General features: G+C 38.1%; 1 protein-coding gene across 3 annotated transcripts; it reads left to right on the top strand.

The window, feature by feature from the left end:
* The first annotated feature begins 376 nt into the window (after positions 1–376).
* PRDX4 (peroxiredoxin 4) lies at positions 377–21,198 on the top strand. 3 transcript variants are annotated; one of them, XM_041741859.1, is made up of 8 exons: positions 2,288–2,649; positions 6,272–6,389; positions 9,379–9,495; positions 11,557–11,679; positions 14,338–14,468; positions 15,612–15,646; positions 19,746–19,792; positions 21,042–21,198. In XM_041741859.1, exons 1-8 carry the CDS (start codon positions 2,406–2,408, stop codon positions 21,043–21,045), a joined length of 819 nt encoding a protein of 272 aa, XP_041597793.1. In that variant the 5' UTR covers positions 2,288–2,405; the 3' UTR covers positions 21,046–21,198. The 3 variants fall into 3 exon arrangements, with proteins under 3 accessions (XP_041597794.1, XP_041597793.1, XP_041597792.1); XM_041741860.1 differs by lacking the exons at positions 2,288–2,649; positions 19,746–19,792 and adding an exon at positions 377–525; XM_041741858.1 differs by lacking the exon at positions 19,746–19,792 and having other exon boundaries at positions 2,290–2,649.
* The last annotated feature ends 1,169 nt before the right edge of the window (positions 21,199–22,367 follow it).

The following is a 22,367-nucleotide window of genomic DNA, read 5'->3' on the forward strand; positions in this document are numbered from 1 at the left end:
TTCCATGTGGAACAGCAGGAAGCCCGGGAAGGAGAAGAATTTGAACAACGGGAAGTACCTCGTCAGAGAACTCCTGTCTACGTGCCCCCAGAAAGTGAAGAGCTGACAGACAATGTTATGGGTAAGGACAAGCTTCCCCTCACCCTAGAAAAGGGAGGTAGCTTCATCTTTTCCACCTTTGCCCACAGGAAAAAGGCGTCAGGAAACAAAAACTAGAGCGTATAATGGGCAGGCCTGGGGTGAGGGAGGAGTCTGAAACGGCAGGTTTCCTATTAACTCAAAGGACTGTCACAAGGGGCAAGGACATGATTTGTGAAAGCAACTGGAAGCTAAGACAGGCTGTTGGGAACATTAGGTGTCATTTTGAAAATCAGGTGCTTACAATAGCAAATGTTCCCAGACTGCCAGGTACCTAGGGAAACAAAGATGAATTACACATTGATTTCAACCCCAGAGAGCTGTCTCCTAGAAGAAAGGCAGTTAGGATGGCTTCTGCAGAATTAACAAAGATGACAAGAAGTCAGGGTAAGATAAAAAGATGGTGGGGGCGGAGGGGTGGTGAGCCCCGGCGGGGCAGAGGCGCAGAAGGGCTGCCGGTGGCCCCTGATGTGCGCCCCTCTCCCCTGAATTCTCACCTGCCATGCTGGCAAATGGGTGTGTGATGGGGTTAATTGTCAGGAGATGGAACAGCTCTGTGCTGGGAGAAAGGGTTCTCTGGGAACTTACCAAGTCTTAATTTTTAAAACTTATGCACACCTTGAGACAGTCTTAAGTCACCAAACTGACTTTCCTGCTGGAAGAGTTCCTTTCTCACTAGAAGAGAATAAATGGCCTCCAGGTATGGCTTTTCAGGTTAGACCCTTTTTCTCCAAGTTCTCCCAGGGCTTAAAACGGGTACAGCAGGAGAGGGGAGTCATCGCTGCTCACCCGCTCACCCTAAGGAAATGGAGAGTAAATGTTAACGGTATAAAATGCAGGCCACAATAAGGCAGAACGGTTTGTTTCAAGTTTTGGTGGGGAGGCAGGATGGCATGTGGCGGCGAGGCTTTGGGGGAGAAGTGGGCACCGAAGGCTGAGAGGATCTAAAACAGTGTTGAGTGCAGAAGACCAGTAATCAGTCAGCAACCGGAGGCCATTTCCAGCGAAGCTTTGTAGACGAGAGAGGCCTGGAAGGGTGAACGGGACACCACATTACGCCACAAAGGGTCTTCTGTCGTCAGGGAGCAATGGCGGCCGGGTGGGCCCCAGAGCGCAGGCGCAGCGCCTGCGCTCTGGGGAGGAGGAGGGGGAGGAGCTCGCGGCCTGAGGGAGCAAAAGAGGGTGCCAAGGACCCTCAGCTCTATTCCCCTCAGATTCTTCCAAGGTGTATAATGGGCTGGAATGGGTTAAGGGTTGAGTTTGAAAATATCAGCTTTCCCATCGCCTTCAAAGGGCTGACACAAGGAGCAAGGATGCAATATGTGAAAGCCACTGGAAGCTAAGACAAGCTGTTGGGGACATTAGGTGTCATTTAGAACATCAAGCCATTACACAAGCAAATGCTCACTGAGTGCCAGGTGCCTTGGGAAACAAAGATGAATTACGCAGCCATTTCAATCCCAGGGAGCTGGCAGTGTAAAGGAGGAAACAGGGTGGCTTCTGCGGGATTCAGAAAGATGACAAGAGCTCCCAGGAAGATAGAAGGGATCCTGTGGGGCGTAAGGGCTGCCAATGTGATGGGGTAATTACCACAAGACGGAACAGCGCTGTGCTGGGACAAAATCCGGTTTTCTAGTAACTTTTCAAGTCTTAAACACTGAGGAGGACACTTGACGGGATGAGCACTGGGTGTTATACTCTATGTTGGAAAATCAAACTTCAATAAAAACAAATGAAAAAAAAAATAGTAAAAACAAACCAAAAAAAAAAAAAAAAAAACACCTTTGAGACAGGCTTAAGTTACCAAACTGCCAGTTTTCTCTTGCCTGCTTGAGAGGGGTAAATGGTTGGACCTTTCTTCTCCAAGATTAGTTTCAGTTTGCGGGTGGTATACGCTGGGGAGACTTTGTGGCAGAGCTAGGCGTGGAAGAACATCTAAAAGTGCAAAGAAGCGCATCCGACCACGCGCAAGGCCACCGGGAGGCTTTGGTTCACAGAGTTGGGCTAAACTCCCGGCCCCGGGCCGCTCAGGGCGCAGGCGCAAACTCCGGCTGGGGGCGAGCAGGCGGGGCTGGAGCCCACGTGGCGGAGGGGAGGGGTGGGTGGAGCAGGGAACGGGGAGGGGGGGGCGAGGCGGAGTGGGGGCGGAGCAGGTCTCGCGAGGCGGTGCCCCGGCTCACGCGGGCTTCAGGCGCGCGGTTGTAGCTCCCTGGCGGCGGGAGAAGTCGCGCTCGCGCCAAGAGACGTGTGTTTGCCCTCGCGTGGTCATGGAGGCGCCGCCGCCGCCGCTAGCCGCGACGACTCCGGCCTCTGGCCGGAGCCGAAGACTGCTGCTGCTGCCACTGCTGCTCTTCTTGCTGCCAACTGGAGCTCTGCGAGGCTGGGAGGCAGAAGAGAGGCCCCGAACCCGCCAAGAGGAGTGCCACTTCTACGCGGATGGACAAGTGTACCCAGGGGAGGCGTCCCGGGCTTCGCCCGCCGACCACTCCCTGCACCACAGCAAGGCCAAGAGTAGGTGGTGTCCCGCCAAGAGGAAGGGAGGTTGCGGTGGGGGGGGGGTGGCAAAGGGAGGCGGGAGGTCGAGAGGGCCCGACACACGTGTACCCTGGTAGTACCTGGGGGCCTGGCTTGGGCGGCACCCTTTGGACGGCCTCAGGTCCCTGGGCGGCGCCTGCCTGGGGGGCGGAGGTAAAGGGATGGAGACGGATTCCGGCTGTGAAGAAACGGACAGGTTCCGCGAATCAGATTTTGGAAGAAGTAGTGGTTACCTCAAAGCCGCAGATGAGGTTAAAGAGGGTGGTCCTGGCCCCTGGTTTTTAGGCATCAGGATGTTGTGCAAACTGAAACACTTCCTCAACATCAAAAAGTGCCTGCAGCACATCGCGTCTATTTTCAAGTACTATTTCAGGGAAGAATACATTGAAAAGTTGAATAATGGTTCACAGAAAGTTTAATTAAACAGAAAAGTAGCTAACCAAAATTCTCAGGAGGGTAAACCTTTCGTTTTTCCTTCTTTTTTTTTTTTTTTTTTGTTGTTGTTGTGTCTTATAAAGACAGTTAAAAGCCACCTTCCCCAAAACCATAGTTAGTTGGTATTCTTTGTTTCTCAAAAATGAATAACTTGTTACAGGGTGTACTTTGGAGGCTCCTTATAGGAAAAGTGGGGGGGAAAGTGGAAGTAATGCATTTGGGTTGATGATAAACCTTGCGGCAAATTTGTGTCCTGCCAATTTGGCTTTCGGTTATTTGCATTTCTCTCCAGTGTACACAGCTAATGGCCACTTTCAGGAAGGACACGTCAGAGGGGATAATGAGAAAGTTGTGGCCTACTGCATCTGGATGTTAAGATTGGCCAAAAAGAAGTGGCCAGAGGCTAAAGGATAAAAACTATCTCTTACTTGCTTTTAAATAACTTCTCCTACGGATCATTTGGCATTCTGTAGATATGTATTTGGTTAAGTTCCATGCCTGTATTCAGTAACAAAAGTAATGCTTCACAATTATGAATCCTCAGTGTTAAAGGGATGTTACAACTTAGGATGAAGTGGGAGCTATAAATGAGGAACACTGTTTTGCCCCCTAACACATTTGCAGTTCTTTCCTACTGAAAGTTAACTGGAAGTTACTTTTATATTTTTGTTTTTCAAGAGCCAGTCTTGCACTTTTAAAATCATAGTATTTCCAAGTCCCATTGCTTTTATTTGGCTTGGGAAGATATTTTGAAATGTGGCATCCAATTAAATATTTACTGGCATCACAATTTCCCGTAAGAAACAAAGCCCATCCAAGTCTGCTCATGGAAACAAAAAAGTAGTAATAATAGACTTCCCTTTAGTAGCAAACCTTTTCAAAGTTTAGATATCTGCCACATTTCTGTGTCACATGTAGGCTTATCTAGAATTATAGATATGAGGACTTTTATTCATAAGATGGAATATTATAGAGCCATTAAACTTTAAATAATCTAAAGTTATTTAGATGAAAAACTGACATGAAAAACTGTTCATGAATTACTGCTCCCTCCCTTTTTTATTTTTAGTTCCAGTGTAGTTAACATACAGTGTTCTATTAGTTTCAGATGTACAATACAGTGATTTAACAGTTCCATATATTACTGAGTTCTCATTAAAACATTCTCTTTAAAAACAAGTGCAACATGATCCAAATTTGTGTGTTTAAAAAAGAATGGAAGGAAAGACATCAGAACGTTAGCAGTAGTTAAACTGATGAGGGGAATGGGTATGGGAAAAAGGGATTTAAACATTCTTCTTTACTGCTCTGCATTTGCCAGAATCTTTGTTAACTCTGCTATTTATATTTGGGACAGTTTTTATTTTTTAACAGATGCAACGGGTTGCTTTGGGAATTCCATTTATAGATCTTAATAAAGTACTTACTGTCTTTTTTGCCTTACAAATTGATGAATTTTTTTTCTTTGAACCAAACTTGCACTATTTGCAGATGACATGATACTATATATTGAAAACCCTAACGACACCATCAAAAAACTGTTAGAACACTGCAGGTCTTAAGTCCAAAACCCAGAATTTCCAAAATCAGAACTTTCTGGAAAAAAATTATTTTTCAGATTTGGTTTTCCCTATATGCAGAAATCATTAAGGAATATCATTTTAACAGATCATTACAATTATAACCTCACACTTGAATAGCATTCTCAGTAATGTATATAAAGCATATGCAGTTCAGTTCCCTTCTATCCAATTCTCCCTCCTGGCCTTTACCTAATTAGATCAGCATACTTATATGAGGTAGGCTACTGGTTTAAGATAAATAATCATGTGTTATATATTAACTTCACAGAGAAATTCATTTTAAATTTGTCTTTATTTTCGGAGTGATAAAAAATGCTGGCTATTATAAGCCTTACTTTCTAGGAACATTAGTCAAACTTGGAATCAAGTACTGACTTCAATGTATGTAATGGTTCTGAAGGTTTAAGTGCCCTGTGAATGTGTTAACAAAGGATCAAGGTACATTATTATGAAAGTGTGTTGGCTAGAATTACAGTGTGCCCTTACAAGAGAGCAGCATGAACTATTCAGTTTCCATCAGGTCACTTGAAACCTGTTCAAGGGGGTCTCTTCTTTCAGAACTCTGGGAAAATAATCCCATGCTCTGGGATTTTAAACTTCTCACCTGACATTTGCAGATTCCCACTCCTTGAGTGTGCATCAGGTTGTCTTTGTGTATGTGAGAAACTGGAGAAACATTTAAATGAGTACATCTAGGAGACTACCATTAGAAAAAGGAAAATCTTAAGTATTCGAACTGTAGGAAGTTGATTAGCTTGGAGGGGCTTATAGTGAAGGACCAAGTAGACTTTAGTGCAGGGATGGAATGTAGGGGGTCTGTGAGCCTAAACAGAAAAACAGAGTCTTTATTTTCATTAACCTCCAACTGAAATGTAGCATTTTCTTCCATTATGAACATCAGCAACAAATCACACTAGCTTCAGAAGTCCTTGCTTGTACCTGTTGCCAAGGGAATCACAGATATCTTTATGCCACATAATTTGGGATATCCTGAAACAAAATTTACTGATCACTATCTTGGACAGTTATTAGACCACTATTAGATCTTGCACTTTTAAATATTTATTTATTTATTTATGAGAGCGTGTGTGTGCACTTGGGCATGGCGAGCCAAGGGAGGGTCAGGGAGAGGGACAAGCAGACTGTGCTGAGGGCAGAGCATGAGTGGGCGGGGGAGGCTTCACCAAGGGCTCCCATCTCACCCCCACCCCACCCCCAAGATACTGACCTGAGCTGAAATCAACAGTCAACAGTTGGGCACTCAACTCAGCGACCCAGGTGCCCCATAGATCTTGCGATTTTAAAGTGTTTATAAAAGGGTATATATATTACTATATCACCAGTTTGTTTTCTATTATTTTGATAGTTATATTTCAATATAATTGGTTTCCTTTCTAATTCTATATATTTTGTTTTATGCATTCAATAACACTATCTTTAGAAAAAGTCTGTAAGATTCACCAGACTGCTAAAGAGATCCAAAGGTTTAGGATCCTTGATTTTTAGTGATTGCCTAAAGATGTCTTTCTGTCTCCCCACCAATTTTCTCAGTGTTTTAGAACATTATATATTTTTCTTAGTTTCCAAGCCAGCGCCTTATTGGGAAGGAACAGCTGTGATAAATGGAGAATTCAAGGAACTCAAGTTGACTGATTATCGTGGGAAATACCTGGTTTTTTTCTTCTACCCCCTTGATTTGTAAGTAATACTTGTACAGGTCATGAATCATCAGTCATTATCAATCATTATTCAAGAACATTAAGTAGAAAGTATTTTATTTAGCTGTTCTTTTCTTTTTAAAGATTTTATTCATTTATTTATGAGAGACACAGAGAGAGGCAGACATAGGCAGAGGGAGAGGCAGGCTTCCCATGAGGAGCCTGATGTGGGACTCAAGCATAGGACCCCAGGACCACAACCTGAGCCAAAGGCAGACGCTCAACCACTGAGCCACCCAGGTGCCCCTAGCTCTTGGTTCTTAAAAGTCAAACTAAGATGAATTTTTTTCCAAGAAGATAACATCTACCATATATTTCAGAACCAAAACCCATGATCCCAATACTTTATACTTAAATCTAAATGATTGTGTTATAATACAATCATCAAAGAAAGGAAAGCTACAATTATAGTAAGCTATACCTATTAAGGCAAGAAAATGAATAATATTTTAGAAAGCATTTAATAGCAAGACTTCTGCCACAAATCTGTTTATGTGTAATGTTAATGTGTAATGTTAACTAGAAAATTAGCCCTCTACAGTGATGATGCCATTTAACTCTGGTTTTATCATTTTTATTCTTTACTGCATCTGTTGCTTTCCTATGGTTTGAACATTTTCCTAAAAATACTGCATATGCTTAAGAAATAATGCCTATTAATATAAATTATGGTTATTGGGGAAATTTTCTCTTTAACTTTGACAGTGAACACTATAGATAAAAAGTTGACTCAAATACTCTTGCAGCTTTAGTCTTATCGAGGATATAATTTTATCTGGAATCTTTTTCAAATTCCATGAAAATGAAAAGGTAGCAGACTTATCCTGACTTTTATCTTTTTTCTATTTGAATATATTTTTGATTATAAAAAGTAGAAATATCTTCTATATTGCCACTGTATATTAAGGTCTTTTTTCCATTAGGACTAATCTAGAACTGTGTAAATAAAACCTTAAACTTGCAGGGAGGATATACTTAAGCTCATCTCTATAGATTGTCTCTAGGCCAGAAGTCAGCAAACTTTTCCTGTACAGGGCCACATAATAAATTTTTTTTGCCTTGTGATCTCTATTGCAGCTACTCAACTTTGCCATTATAGCACAAAAATAGCCATAGACTCTACATAAATGAATGAGTATTGTTTTCTATTGAAAGTTTATTTACAAAAAATAAGATAGACTGTATTTGGCCTGTGGGCTGAAGTTTGCTCACCCTTACTCTAATCCAAATAGGAAAAATTCTCAGAAAAACTAGTTCATTTCAAGTAAACTAAGTCATAAATCTGGATAATACATAATCTTTTAAATTAGTAAGAACTTCTTTCTAACCAGCTTGTACTGTGGCCTGACTAGCTAAAATGTATGATGTAACTTAACTTCTAATAGAAACCAGAAGTAGAAATTTTAATATATAAAAATGATAGGCCTTCTAAATTCATCTTGTTATAAAACCAAAAAGTTAACACATCTGTTAAATATATAGGATGCTAAATGTGAGTTTTGAAATTAGTCTAACATAGTAGACAAATATCTGTTTCTCCCAGTGTTAACTTAAAACTCCATAACAAATAAGACATATCTAAAGCATGATGTCACCAATGGCTTCCTGGGGCAAGAAGCTAAGACTGCTTCTTTCTGTTTCCATGTGATACCAGGTTGGGCCTAGTTAGAAAGGAAGAATTCTGAGGTATTTGCTACAGTGTTCAAGCACAAAACTCAAAAACATAGCCCTTTAGTTTTTTGCCAGAATTTTTTCTGCCTTCACTAAGAGGTTGGATAAGTATATATCTAAGTAGCATTTGTCGGAATAAGAAGGAAGGCAGGGCTGACCATTCCTACCTTTGGGAAAATATTAAAAAATACATATATCATGGCTTAGGTTTCCAGGGATATAATCTAGATTAGAACCGTCTGCCTACATTTGAACAACTGAAACATTTGAAAAGCCTGTATTAGACTGCAGTAGGAATTTGTCCTCTAAGTCTGTGTTCTTACTTTCTTGACCACAACCTGTACAATAGTACAAAATTCATTTCTCACTGCTGCCCAATACACTTACATATACATACAGGGTAACATTCAGTCTAAGTACCAGTTCAGCTGTGCTCATTAAAATACTGAAACACTTACATACCAAATGGTAAATAGCCACCTTCCCAACCTCTTCACCAAGATGCCCCTCCCACCTGGTCCCTTTCAGAAACCTCCAGAGAGCTAAAGCCAACTTTGAGTTAAGGTTGTTGAATGTTTTCAGTATCACTCCTAAACACATACCCACAGATATGCATTTGTGTATATATACATGTTTCATAACTCACTCTTACTATATGTAAAGTATTCTCGTTTTCTATTCCACTTCTTTAAAACATTAGTTAGAACTCCATAAACTGGCTAAAGAGTCCCTACCATGGTTCGGAAAATACTACCCTAAGGTAATATTCTCTAAACATGCCTTTCTGACAACAAGATTGGGAGACAAGGTAGAAGAGGACCTTATTAAGGAAGGGAGGGGGATGGGAGAGCATTTTCTCATCTCTTAAATAAAGCTCAGTGCATCTAGCCCATAGAAGTGGTATAGGAATATAAAAATACATAGTGGAATGATGTAAAATCTGTATAGATCCTTTAAAAGCTATAAAGCACCATATAAATACAAAGCATTATTAAATAAAAGCTAATAAATGAGACAAGTTTCTGCCATAAGGGAGAAGGGAACATTGGTTGAGCAAGGATCCATTAAGTTATAAAAATAACATTTACTGAGATATAATTAGGAACTTTGTAATATACATTTTTAGTAAAATGATATTTGATCAAATCTTTTAGAAAGATGTATCTTGACAATGTTAATATATAAAATTGTTCTTAATATGCATTTTTATATACTAATGGTGTTTGTAAAACTAAGTCATTTGAAACTTTAGGTATATGTATATTTTGAGAATACTGAATTTTCTTTCTAACTTTCAGCACCTTTGTGTGTCCAACTGAAATCATCGCCTTTGGTGATAGAATTGAAGAATTCAAATCGATAAACACTGAAGTGGTAGCATGCTCTGTTGATTCACAGTTTACCCATTTGGCCTGGTCAGTATCTTACACTAAGATTTGTAGGAAAAAGAATGGATTTACTTTCAATTATAGGCAGACAACTCTCAGTGTGATATGCATATAATGTTTTTTTTTTTTGAATTTTATTTTAAGTAGGCTTCATACCCAGTGTGGGGCTTGAACTCGTGACCCTGAGGTTAAGACTTGCATGCTCTACCAGCTGAGCCAGCTAAGCACCCTGGAATGTGGTTATCAGATAGTTCGGGAATAGATCTATCTGAGAGCTGCCAGTTCAATAAAGTTAAGAAAAAAATGCTTAAGGATTTTATAGAACATTTCCAAATCAGGGGAAAAAAGCTCAGTACAAAAGACCTCCATAAGAAACACCACTGAGTTATATGATTACTTTATTATGATAAATTGATAGCCTTAGTCTGGAGGGAAAAATATTCTTTAAAATTTCATTTCTCTGTTATATAGTTATCTAGTATTAAGTCAAACTCACAATAGTTTTTTTTTTACTTTTTTTCACAAGAGGTTTTTTAATTATTTTTCAAGAAACACTGATTTTCTTAATTTTTAAAAACTTTTTTAACTCCTTAAACATGAAAAGATGTTTTGCCTGATTAATTGCAAAGAACTGCAAATTAAAATGACAAGAGATGCCACTTTTTTTCCTGACTGGCCAAGATTTCAAATATTGAAATATTTATCCAGTGATGACAAAGATGTGAAGAAATGGTCCTCTCACATATACAGTTGGTTGAGCATTTCTGGAGAGTAATTAGGCAGTATGTTCAAAATCAGAAATGTATGTGTCAATGTGAACTTTTCATGTCCATAATTCTGTGCACAAGATTTTATACACAATGAAGATGGTTCAGAATTATCTTTGCTTTAAAGATTAATACTCATTTCATTCAAGTAACAAATTCAGAACAACTTTTCTCCATTTATAGTTATATATAGGCATATATAACTAAAATTTTAATTGGTGCAGGAGCTACAATTTAATTTATATTCCCTTAAGTAATTCTCTCAAGTATTTTTAAATGCAGTTGTATATGTAATATATTTGATTTCCTTTAAGTATCTCCATTCCAGATAAAACTTCCAAGACTTACTTAAGTAATTCTTGCAAATCTAATAGACAAATATGGTATGCCTTAAGTCCTTTAAAAATGTTTCTTTACTATTTATAAACTTAATAAAATTTCACATTATAATTCTACATTTTTTAAATTGGTTTGCTTCGTCACTTCTATAGTATTTCTAAACCTTTGTAGGATTACAACTTAAATCCACTCATGAAAAAGTTATGTCCTCCCAAATAATTTGCAGTTGGTTTCTCAAGCAATTTGGGGGGATGCATTCTGAGCTAAATAGGTTTCACCTCAACCAGAAATTTCTGTTTGGATGTCAGAACTGGGGCTGCAGACATCTGGAGTGTATTTCCCTTTTGCTAGCTGCAGTGTCAGTGCCTTCCCCTTGGGACACCCACATTCCCTGGTTTCAAGTAAAAGAATACTTAAATCTGAAGATTTAAGTGTCTGAGATTGTAACTAACTTCCTTCGATGCTTCAGGTGGACTTTGCATTCCTTTGTCTCAGAATATTAAAATATCACCCACTTGCATTATCTCTGTTATCTCAAGGCTTTGTCTTATCACACTTTTAAGGTTATGCTTATGACAGTGCATATCCTTTGATCCATCCGTTTCTTTTGTAGGAATTAATCAAATAAGGATGCAAAGTTGAGAATACATAGATGTTTCCAGCAAGGTTGATAAAAGCAAGAGAAAAATGGAAATAATTTAAATGTCTAGCAATAGAGATTAGTAAAATATAGTGTGTCAGTACATTAAAAATGTATGTATCTCCACATTTATTGTTTAAAGGAAATGAATGTATTAAGTCTGGAGTAAAGGCAAAAAATAGAATGTATATTAGCCTGTTTTTGTTAGAGAAAGAACATGTGTGTTGTGTGTGTTCATTCATATGTGTGTATATGGAGATGAAGAACGCTGTTTGGATACATACATTTACTTCACTCTGTAGTACCAAATACTACATTTGGTAAATATTTTGTTTGTTATAGGATTAATACCCCTCGACGACAAGGAGGACTTGGGCCAATAAAGATTCCACTTCTTTCGGATCTGACCCATCAGATCTCAAAGGACTATGGCGTATATCTGGAGGACTCAGGCCATACTCTTAGGTACCTTTCAGTGGTTTTGTATTAGGACAAATCCAAATATATTTGTAATCCTCCCTAAAGTGGAGTTAGAAGACACAAGCTTTGATCAAGAAATATTATTTGCTCTATTTGCAAAAATGTTGTAGATACTGTTTAAAATAATTGGTGAGTGCCCTACTTAAACTATGTATCATAGACTGTTAGAGCTGGAAGATTATTTAGAGCTCTTTGACCAACCCTTCATTTTACAGATAAACAATTTCATAGAATTCCATGAACTTAACCAAAGTTACATAATTAATGACAGAGTCTACACTTGAAGCCAGGTACCAAAACTCCTTGCCTGTTTCTTTCTCCTTTTCTCTAAAATGACTCCAGTAATGGTTTTTCTAAGTACAATTATTATATTATTTAGCAAACTTGTGCTGTGGGGAGTGGGAAAAATTAAGGAAGTGCCAATAGAAGTCTTTGAAAAAAGGATAACTTTAGCTTAAAACAATTGTAATTTTATTATATTATCAAAATGCAGTGCTAATAATTTCTTTTTTAATGTTTTATGTGAAACTACCAGTATTTTATAGGCCTATGTTTTTTAATAACAATTTTATTGAGATATAATTTACATACAACTCACCCATTTAAAGCCTACGATTCAGGCAGCCCCAGTGGCACAGCGGTTTAGTGCTGCCTGCAGCCTAGGGCGTGATCCTGGAGACTCTGGATGAGTCCCATGTCAGGCTCCCTGCATGGTACCTGCTTCTCCCTCTGCCTCTCTCTCTCTCTCTCTCTTTCTCTCTTTCTCTCTCTGTGTGTGTGTGTCTATGAATAAATAAATAATCTTTTTAAAAAATAAATAAAAAATAAAGCCTACGATTCAGTGGTTTCTAGTACAGCTAGAGAGTTGTGCAATCATCACCACAATCAATTTTAAAACATTTTCATTACTCTAAAAAGAAACCCCATACCCATTAGCAGTTACTCTCCCTTTCCCTCAATCCCCCTGCCCTGGCCCTGGCCCTGGCCCACTACTTACCTCCTTTATGTCTCTATGGTTGCCGATTCTGGACATTTCATTTAAATGGAATCCTACAATATGTGCTTTTTTATGACCAGCCTCTTTTCACTTAGCATAATGTTTTCAAGGCTCATTCATATTTTATCATATGTCACTACCAATAGTTTCTTTTTTTGTGCTTGCCAAGTCTTTAATGTCTAATCTCTTTTCATAAAATTTATTACTAAGTTAATTCCCAAAGAGGAAGTATGCCACTAAAAAGACTGAAGCTATTTTAAAATTTCGAATTAGGGACGCCTGGGTGGCTCAGCAGTTGAATATCTGCCTTTGGCTCAGGGTATGATCCCAGAGTGCTGGGATTGAGTCCCACATCAGGCTCCCTGCGTGGAGCCTGCTTCTCCCTCTGCCTATGTCTCTGCCCCTCTCTCTCTCTCTCTGTCTTTCATGAATAAATAAAATCTTTAAAAAATAGAATTAAAATGAACTTTCAAAATAAAATAAAATAAAATAAAATGAACTTTCAAATTATCTGAACATTAACCAAGTAAAAACCATGTAACCCCGAGATCGTGACCTGAGCCGAAATCAAAAGTCAACTGCTTAACCGACTGAGCCACCCAGGTGCCCAAGGCTGTGTGTTGGTACGATGTATGTTACAGAAGTAAGTTCACAACTTCAAATCAGACTCACTTAACTTCGGAACAGACTTCATCAGCATTAACAACCGTTTTCTACTGGTAAAAGTAGCTACATCAAAGAAAACCCATATGAGTAATAGTTTAGAGTTTTGCCCAAGTTTGGCCAAGTTGACCTAGTCCAAGGAAAGTGAGCTCTAGTTAGTTCAGACATCATGGTGCCCATTAAAGAAAGATTTTGTAGGATAAGCAAGAACACTTTATAATGTTTAATGTGATTATGAAACAAAATTTCATGTAATAGATTTGTAATTCCATGTATTTCTATTAAAAATAGATCTCATTATTATTTATAATTCTCATAAGCAATTAGCCCTAGTACCTGAGATCTTTTTCTAAACTAAGTGTTAGGTTGAAATCCATATTGACTGAAATAAAAACAGTAAAGTCCTTTGGTAATTTTTGTTTTTTTCTGGTCTGCTTTAACTCTTGCCATGCCATCTCAGTATAGCAGCTCTTTTAAGTTAAACTGCTCCATTATTCCCTAGGCCATAGAGTAAATACACAGATTTAGAAAGAAAGGTAACTTCGCTTATATTGGTGACTTTGTCTTTTCCACTTCTGAAAAAGGAAATACAAAGATGTTCTAAATAGCCAGTGATAAGAAAGGTGGATCACTCCTTCACCCAGAGGTAGACTTTGCTATATAGATTCATCATTTCATTTACAGTGCATTAAAATCCCAAACCTAGTACTAGTGAAGAATTAAATGGAAATACAACAGTACATTTCATAGACAAAAACAAATTTTTAAAGCTACCATTTATCAATGATAATCCCAAGTTATACAGTAGGTAAGAGTGGGTTTGGGCAGGGGGTTGTATTTGCATGTGTGTACACCAAACAGGTAATGTGTTGTTGGTTCTGTATAACATCCTTCTGTGTGGATGGCACAGGGATTCAGATTAACTAATATTTGTCTTAATTGAGATGAAATGACCTCACCTGTACCACTCTTGTGTTTTACAGAGGTCTTTTCATTATTGATGACAAAGGAATCCTAAGACAGATTACTCTGAATGACCTCCCAGTCGGTAGATCAGTGGATGAAACACTGCGTTTGGTTCAAGCATTCCAGTATACTGACCGACATGGAGAAGGTACCCTTTCCTTCTGTCTTGGCCTTTTGATTTTTTCATTTGAGAAATGATAGCACGATTAATTTGGTTTCTTAGTCAAAAAGTAGTGTGGGAAAAAAACTAATGTGGATGATTTCAAAATCCTCTGATTATTTTCAAATTATTACCTGGTCTTTTTAGCAGATCCAAGTATTATTTAAAGTGCTTTAAACAAAATATCGATAATATATCCTGCTTACAGAATAAAATGTAAAAATACTCATTTTATACAGTCCATAGATAAAAGTTTCTTCTACTGTAATTTTTTAATTATGTTCCTGTAAACTTAAAATATGCCAGTCTGGCAGTATTTCATAATGTAGGTTTTATTTGCATGTTTACATTTAAAAAAAATTTTTTTTCATGTTTACATTTTTTGACTTAGCTTTTTCCCTCAAAGCTGTTTGGTTTCATACTAGTGATCAATTCATCCTTTCATTCCCAAGTTTTTGCAGTAGCTAAATGGAAAAGGTCAGATTTTGCTAAAATAGAACATATGTGATATATTCTTTTCAAAAGTGTAACTCAGGCCCTGAGTAAGGGTGCATTCTAAAGGGGAAATGCCATTTTCTTAGTAATTTTGAACTCTTAATTGACAAACAGCAAACTGTGGCATCAATACAAGATACTACAGAAAACAGAAGGTAAGTTTATATTGGAAGTTTATATAAATTCAGAGATTTTTGCCTTGCCCCAATCTTTCAGTTCACCAGATTCCCAAATCTTCCAACTTTACTAGATTTTTGCCTTGCCCCAATCTTTCAGTTCACCAGATTCCCAAATATTCCAACTTTACTAGAGAAACACTCAACGTGGTTTCTTATATTGTAAATCTAACTAGATATAATTTACTAGAGAAACACTCAACGTGGTTTCTTATATTGTAAATGTAACTAGATATAATTGGCAAAAAAATGGAAATAGATTAGCTGCCTGTTGATAAACTCTGTGACTGGAATTCCTTGGTGCAAGCAGGCAAGCAAACTAATCAAGTGTCCTGTGGCCTAGAAATGTTCTCATTATTATAGGCTCTCTTCAGTTTCATTTTGGAAAAAGAAAAGCCAAGAGTGGCTGAAGAGAATTGAACATGTTCTTAAACTTTTTGCCAATTTTTGTTCCTTTCAGTCTGCCCTGCTGGTTGGAAACCTGGTAGCGAAACTGTAAGTCAAACTGATTTTTCTGTCAGTGGGATAGCTGGGGCCCCATAAATGCCAACCTTTGAATAATCTTTTTTTGTAATAGAACTATGTTGATTTTATAAATGAAGTAAACATTACTAGACAGAAATCATGGACCATAGAGAGAGTAGCTCAAACTGGAGAAAGCAGAATATGAGAGTTAATGCTCTGATTTTTAAAGCCAAGAATCCAGAGAAATATACTATCAAAAGAAATCACAAAGGGAACAGTGGAGACCTAGTATAATAAAGGCAGAGGTCTTAGAGATCATGTACAGAATTTCTTCCTGTATTGTGGGCCAAGAAAATAGTCACAAGCAAAACCTTTCTGTATATAGTAAACTTTTGAGAAAATCTGGCTTAATTAACATTGAAACTAATGATTCTCTCCTTATCATTTGAAGGAAGATTGAAACAGATATATCCTTTCACTTAAGGAGGCTGGCTATATAATTGACAATCCCAGAAGTAGTCTCTGGCCAAAATACAATTGGGAAACTTGCTTGAACCTTTTTAAAATAACATGTTTATCTTCTAAAAATCAACAGTTCTATACAAACTGTAGTTAGGAAATTGACAAATACTAGAGCACTGAAGGAAGAAATCATCTTAGGATAAAAGAAAAATACAGACTCCTAAGACTTTTCTTCTTTAGCCAATCGACAAAAAGTACCATTAATCATAGACAATGAGAGGAAGAAATTCACTCTGTAACCTAACTCAGATTGGGGATTGGGTAAAGTAATATTTCACTGATTATTTTTTTAAAGATTATTTATTTATTCATAACGACACAGAGAGAGAGATAGAGGCATAGACACAGGTAGAGGAAGAAGCAGGCATGCAGAGAGCCTGACGTGGGACTCGATCCAGGGTCTCCAGGATCACACCCTAGGTTGCAGGCAGCACTAAACCGCTGCACCACTGGGGCTGCCCTATTTCACTGATTTTTGAACCAGTTTTTGATGGGTTTGCAAAACAACTTTGCCTTTGTGGGTCAAAGTTAAGATTACAGTACAAATTTATTTACCTCTACATGGATGTGATGGATCTCAAAGATAGATATGAAGGTAGGCATTAAAGGTACTTTGAGTGGTAGGTGCTTTAAATTGTACATGAGTCATTAACTTAGCTTACAATTATTGATTGTGAGGCTTCCAGATGGAAATATGAATCAGAAGCTGCAGGCATCTCCTGAGAAGCCTTAGAAGGAATTTCTGGATAGATCTTTGAAGTAGGGGGCATGTTTCCTGGAAGCTGTAGCAAAACCAACAGTGAATGATGAATAACCTCACCCATCAATCACATGCATGTACTAAGAGATCAGCAAGAGCTCCTAATAAGTACAAATTAACTACGAAGGGTGTTAGAGGAGGAGTATCTTACGTTTCAGAAAACATGTTAACTATCCACTTGATTAACTTTTGGAGGGGCCACAAACCCCTATGAGAATCTGATAAAAACCATGAATTCTCCCACCAAAGAAACCACACATATGTAATCACATACTGTGTTTGGGCATTCCTTTTTTTATTCTCAGCTTTATTAAGGTATAACTGATAAATAGAATTGTAGATATTTAAACTACACAATGTGACAATTTAATATATGTATACATTTTAAAATGATCATCACAATCTGATTAATTAACAAATCCATCACCTCCCATGGTTCTATTCTTTTGTGTGTTGTAAGAACACTTAAGATCTACTCTTTTAGCAAATTTCAACTACACAAAACAGTATTAACTATAGTCACTCTGCTGTATATGACATCCTTAGAACTTATTCATCTTAAAACTAAAGGCTTATATACCCTTTGGCATCTTCCCATTTCCCCCACCCTCAGTCCCTGACAACCACAATTCTACTCTGTTTCTATGGGCATTCTTTCAACAGATATTTCTTGAGCATCTGCTATGTGGCAACTATTGAAACTATTATGATAGGCAGATGGTATTTATTAGTGAATATCACAACCAAGGTCCCTACCCTCAGAGTTACATTCTAATTTTAGATTGTGGCAAATGCTTTTAGAAACAGTTGGTAGGATAGCAGCTGGGGTGGGGAATTAAATGGCCAGGGAAGATTTCTAAGATGACATTTAAGTTGAAACGTGAGTGAAGAGAGGGAGCAAGGCAAGCATAGAGCAGTGCAGAAAGAAAACCAAGAGTGAGGCCCTGAGCCAGGAACCAGCTTAGTATGTTCAAGAAACGTAAAGGGGGCCCATGTGGCAGGAATAGGGACACTAGTGTCACATGGCATGGGGAATGGGAATACAGTGAAGTAACAGAAATGTAGAACCTCGGTGACTGGTGAGTAGCTAGTTTGGAGGAGTTTGAAAATACATCTCCCTGGCTTCCCTCCTGTTTATAGCACAGGCCTCCTGATTTGTTGCCCTGACCTCAGCTTCTCTCCTCTCTAGTGCATGTCATACTCCAAACCAGATCTTTTAGCAGCCCTTCAGTAACTCACACTACACAATCCAGGTACTTGGCACAGCTTTCAAGCCTATGCACTGTTTGTATCTACCAACCTCTCCCAGGTCATCTTCCCTACAATTCACACATGCCACACACACACGTTCTATGTTCCCACCAAGTCCCATGACTCACTTTTCCCCAAAATAAGCCCTACTTTTTCTTCATACCTTTGTGGTTTTGCTCAGGCCTTTAGCCTGGAATATCTTCCCCCTTCCCTAAATTCTACTCCTCTTTCTTTTTTTTTTTATAATAAATTTATTTTTTTATTGGTGTTCAATTGACCAACATACAGAATAACACCCAGTCTACTCCTCTTTCAAGATCAACTTAAGTGCCACTCTGAGGCCTGCCTTGATGCCATCTCAGCCTCCAGTCACAGCCTGTGTCATACATGATCATATTGTGCTGTGCATCACGTCGACAACTTACATACACGCACATGTTCCCCACATGCTTATACAAGTCTCAAAGGCAAGGACTTTAGTGCAGTTATCCTCATATGCCTGGTACACTGTTGGCACACAGTGCCATATTATTCTCCTAAGTACTTACAAATTGAATTTAAATGCAGAAAGATTATAAATTGGCAAAGACAGAATACTCCCTGAAGTGATACCTGAAAAATTACTTCAGAGTAATATTTATTATGTGAAGAAAATTCATATAGAACTATCGTAAACTCATTACAATAGGTTACTTTTTATGTATAGGGACAGATGTACTTTACCTATAACTATCAAAATAGTATGAGGTCAAATCATATTGGAAATTTCAAAAAGACCTAAGGCTGTAGTGCTGTTAAGGAGGGAGCATTTTTTTCTTTCAGATTGTTTCTTCATTCACGAAATAGTTATTGAACATATCGCTTTATGTATTTGAGTATTTTTCTTACTTTGCACTTTGAGTTTAAAAGGTTGCATTCTGGACTTCCAAAAAATCCATTTAATGGATAAAAAAGATGTAGTATATATACAATGAACTATTTCTCAGCCATAAAAAAAATTAAATCTTACCATCTTCAACAACATGGATAGACTCAAAGGGTATTATGCTGAGTGAAATAAGTCAGAGAAAGACAAATACTATATGATTTCATATATATATATATATATATATATATATATATATATATATATATATATATCCTAAAAAAAAAAAACAGAAACAGACTCATAGATACAGAGAACTGATGGTTGCCAAAGGGGGGAAAGGGGGATGGGGGTGGGAGGATGGACAAGATATATTAAGAGATTTAAGAGGTACAATCTTCCAATTATAAAATGAGTAAGTCATGGGGATTAAAAGTACAACACAGGGAATATAGTCAACAATATTGTAACAACTTTATATGGTGACAGATGGTGACTAGATATATTGTGGTGACATTTCCTAATGTATATAAATACTGAATCATTATGATATATACCTGAAACTAACATGATATTGTATGTCAATTTTTAATTAAATAAAAATAAAAGATCCCTCTGAACACACTGCCACCTTCAGGTTGTTGTGGCATACTGACATCTTATCAGCAGATAACTTTAAAAATACATTAACATCTGTAGCCATGCTCTCTTAATGTGTTTGACTTAATTAGATCAAACCTGGAGATGTCATGAAAGCCTGGTGGCGAAAAGAAGAGCTGTAAGTAAATTTTGGGATGCTTGAATACAGATGTTAATTTATTAACAAATATGCCTTTTGGGATAGGTGAGATTAGTGAGTAGGACAAATCCAGTTTTCCCATATATATATATATATATAATTTGGGACACAAAAATCCTCTTTATCTTCTTTAGTCAAGGGACAGGCAACTAATATCAGATTATTACTGATGTACTTTGACTTTTAAAATGAATAATTTGGGCAGCCCGGGTGGCTCAGCGGTTTAGCGTCTGCCTTCAGCCCAGGGCCTGATCCTGGAGTTCCAGAATCGAGTCCCATGTCAGGCTCCCTGCATGGAGCCTGTTTCTCCCTCTGCCTGTGTCTCTGCCTCTCTCTGTGTGTCTCTCATGAATAAATAAATAAAATCTTTAAAAAAAATAAAATGAATAATTTGCAAACATCAATTTGAAGACATGCGCACCCCTATGTTCACTGTAGTATTATTTATAATAGCCAAGATATGAAACCAAACTAAGTGTTCATCAAGAAATGAATGGATAGGGGATCCCTGGGTGGCTCAATGGTTTAGCGCCTGCCTTTGGCCCAAGGGCGCGATCCTGGAGTCCCAGGATCGAGTCCTGCGTCGGGCCCCCGGCATGGAGCCTGCTTCTTCCTCCTCCTGTGTCTCTGCCTCTCTCTCTCTCTCTATGTCTATCATAAATAAATAAATAAATCTTTAAAAAATATAAAAAAGAGATGAATGGATAAATGAATGTGGTATATTTTGACAATGGAATATTACTCAGCCATAAAAATGATTGAACTCTCCATTTGTAACATGGATGGTCCTAGAGGGTACTATGCTAAGTGAAGTAAGTCGGAGGAAACCAAATACTACATGATTTCACTTATATGTGGACTCAAAAAACAAAACAAATGAACAGATAAAACCAAACAGAATTAAATATAAAGAACAAACTGGTGGTTGCCAGAGGGGAGGTGGGTTGAGGAGAGGGCAAAGTAGATGGAAATTAAGAGGTACAAAGTTCCAGATATAAAGTAAATCACAGAGATGAAAAGTACAGCATAAGGAATATAGTCAATATCATAATAACTTTGTATGATGACAGATGAGAACCAGACCTGTTAGGATCATTTCATAATGTATAAAAATATAACAAATCACAATGATGTATACCTGAAACAAATAGAATATTGAATGTCAATAATACTTAAATAAAAATTGACAGTTTTTAAAAAATGAGTAATTTGCTTTTTTTTTTAACAGATAATTCCAGATCCAGCTGGAAAACTGAAGTATTTTGACAAACTCAACTGAAAAATACTTCATCAGCTGAAAAGTACTTCGTCAGGTTGCAATGCTTGAAGGTTCTTAGTAAAGTTCACCGTTTTAGAACTTAGTAAAGTTCACCGTTTCAGAACCATATTGTGTTATAGTTGTAATTTCTTGAAGAACATAAAACTCCCTAAGATACCTAGTGTTCAAATTAAACACCAGTGCCAAAAGATAGGCGGTTACTCTCTCTCTCTTCCCAAAGTCAGAAATGTCAGGTTGATTCAAATTAGTAACAGCAAGAGTAATAGGGACGCCTGGGTGGCTCAGCAGTCGGGCATCTGCCTTTGGCTCAGGGTGTGATCCCAGTCCAGGGATTGAGTCCCACATCGGGCTTCCTGTAAGGAGCCTACTTCTCCCTCTGTCTGTCTCTGCTTCTCTCTGTGTCTCTCAGGAATAAAATCTTTTTTAAAAAAGAGTAATATTTATGTAATATATGCTATAGGCCAGCATTGTGTTAGGTAGATTAGGTGCATTATTGCATTTAATCCTCAAAGCAACTCTTTGAGTTATTTATTTTAAGATTTATCTATTTACATTAGGGATAGAGAGCACGGGCTGGGGGGGGGTGGTTGGCAGGGTAGGGAGAGAGAGTCTCAGACTCCACACTGGAGTGGCATGGAGCCTGATGTGGGGCTCAATTCCATGACCCAGAAATCGCGACCTGAGCTGAAAAAACAAGAGTCACATGTCTTACTGACTGAGCCACCCAGGTGCCCTAGGCTGTATCTCCTTGATTAATAATGTCCATTCCGTTCCATTAATAGTTTTCTAGCCTCAGGTTCAATTTAGGTGTGTTTACAAGGAGGAGTTACATTCATATCTGTTGGAAAAAGGCAGTCATTAATGTTTCATTCAGTATTCAGCAACTTTTGATCATCTACTGTAAATACCTGGCATTTATCAAGTAACCAAAGACAAATTTCTACCCTCAAGGAGCTTGGTATTTGATAACTGAGGCAGGTGCAGATAGTGTAGTAATTGGGGGGGGGGCTACCTAAAAATAAGTGAAAATACATCCTGAGTCACCACTTGCATAGTAACTGGATAATGTAAATAGCCTATGAATAAAACAGGATTAAATGCCCTCCTTCTCAATGCCTTTTATAAACTATCCCTTCAAACAGCTTACTTCTGAAAGACCACAGATCTAAAACTATATCCTAAAGATGATCTCACGTGGTCATTTACAAAAGACAGGAAAAGTAGTATTCAGAAAGGAGAGTCCTGTGTCCTACCACAGAGGGTGGGCCCTGGGCC

The sequence above is a fragment of the Vulpes lagopus genome, chromosome X (genome assembly GCF_018345385.1).
Source record: "Vulpes lagopus strain Blue_001 chromosome X, ASM1834538v1, whole genome shotgun sequence".
In the NCBI taxonomy this organism is placed as follows: domain Eukaryota; kingdom Metazoa; phylum Chordata; class Mammalia; order Carnivora; family Canidae; genus Vulpes; species Vulpes lagopus.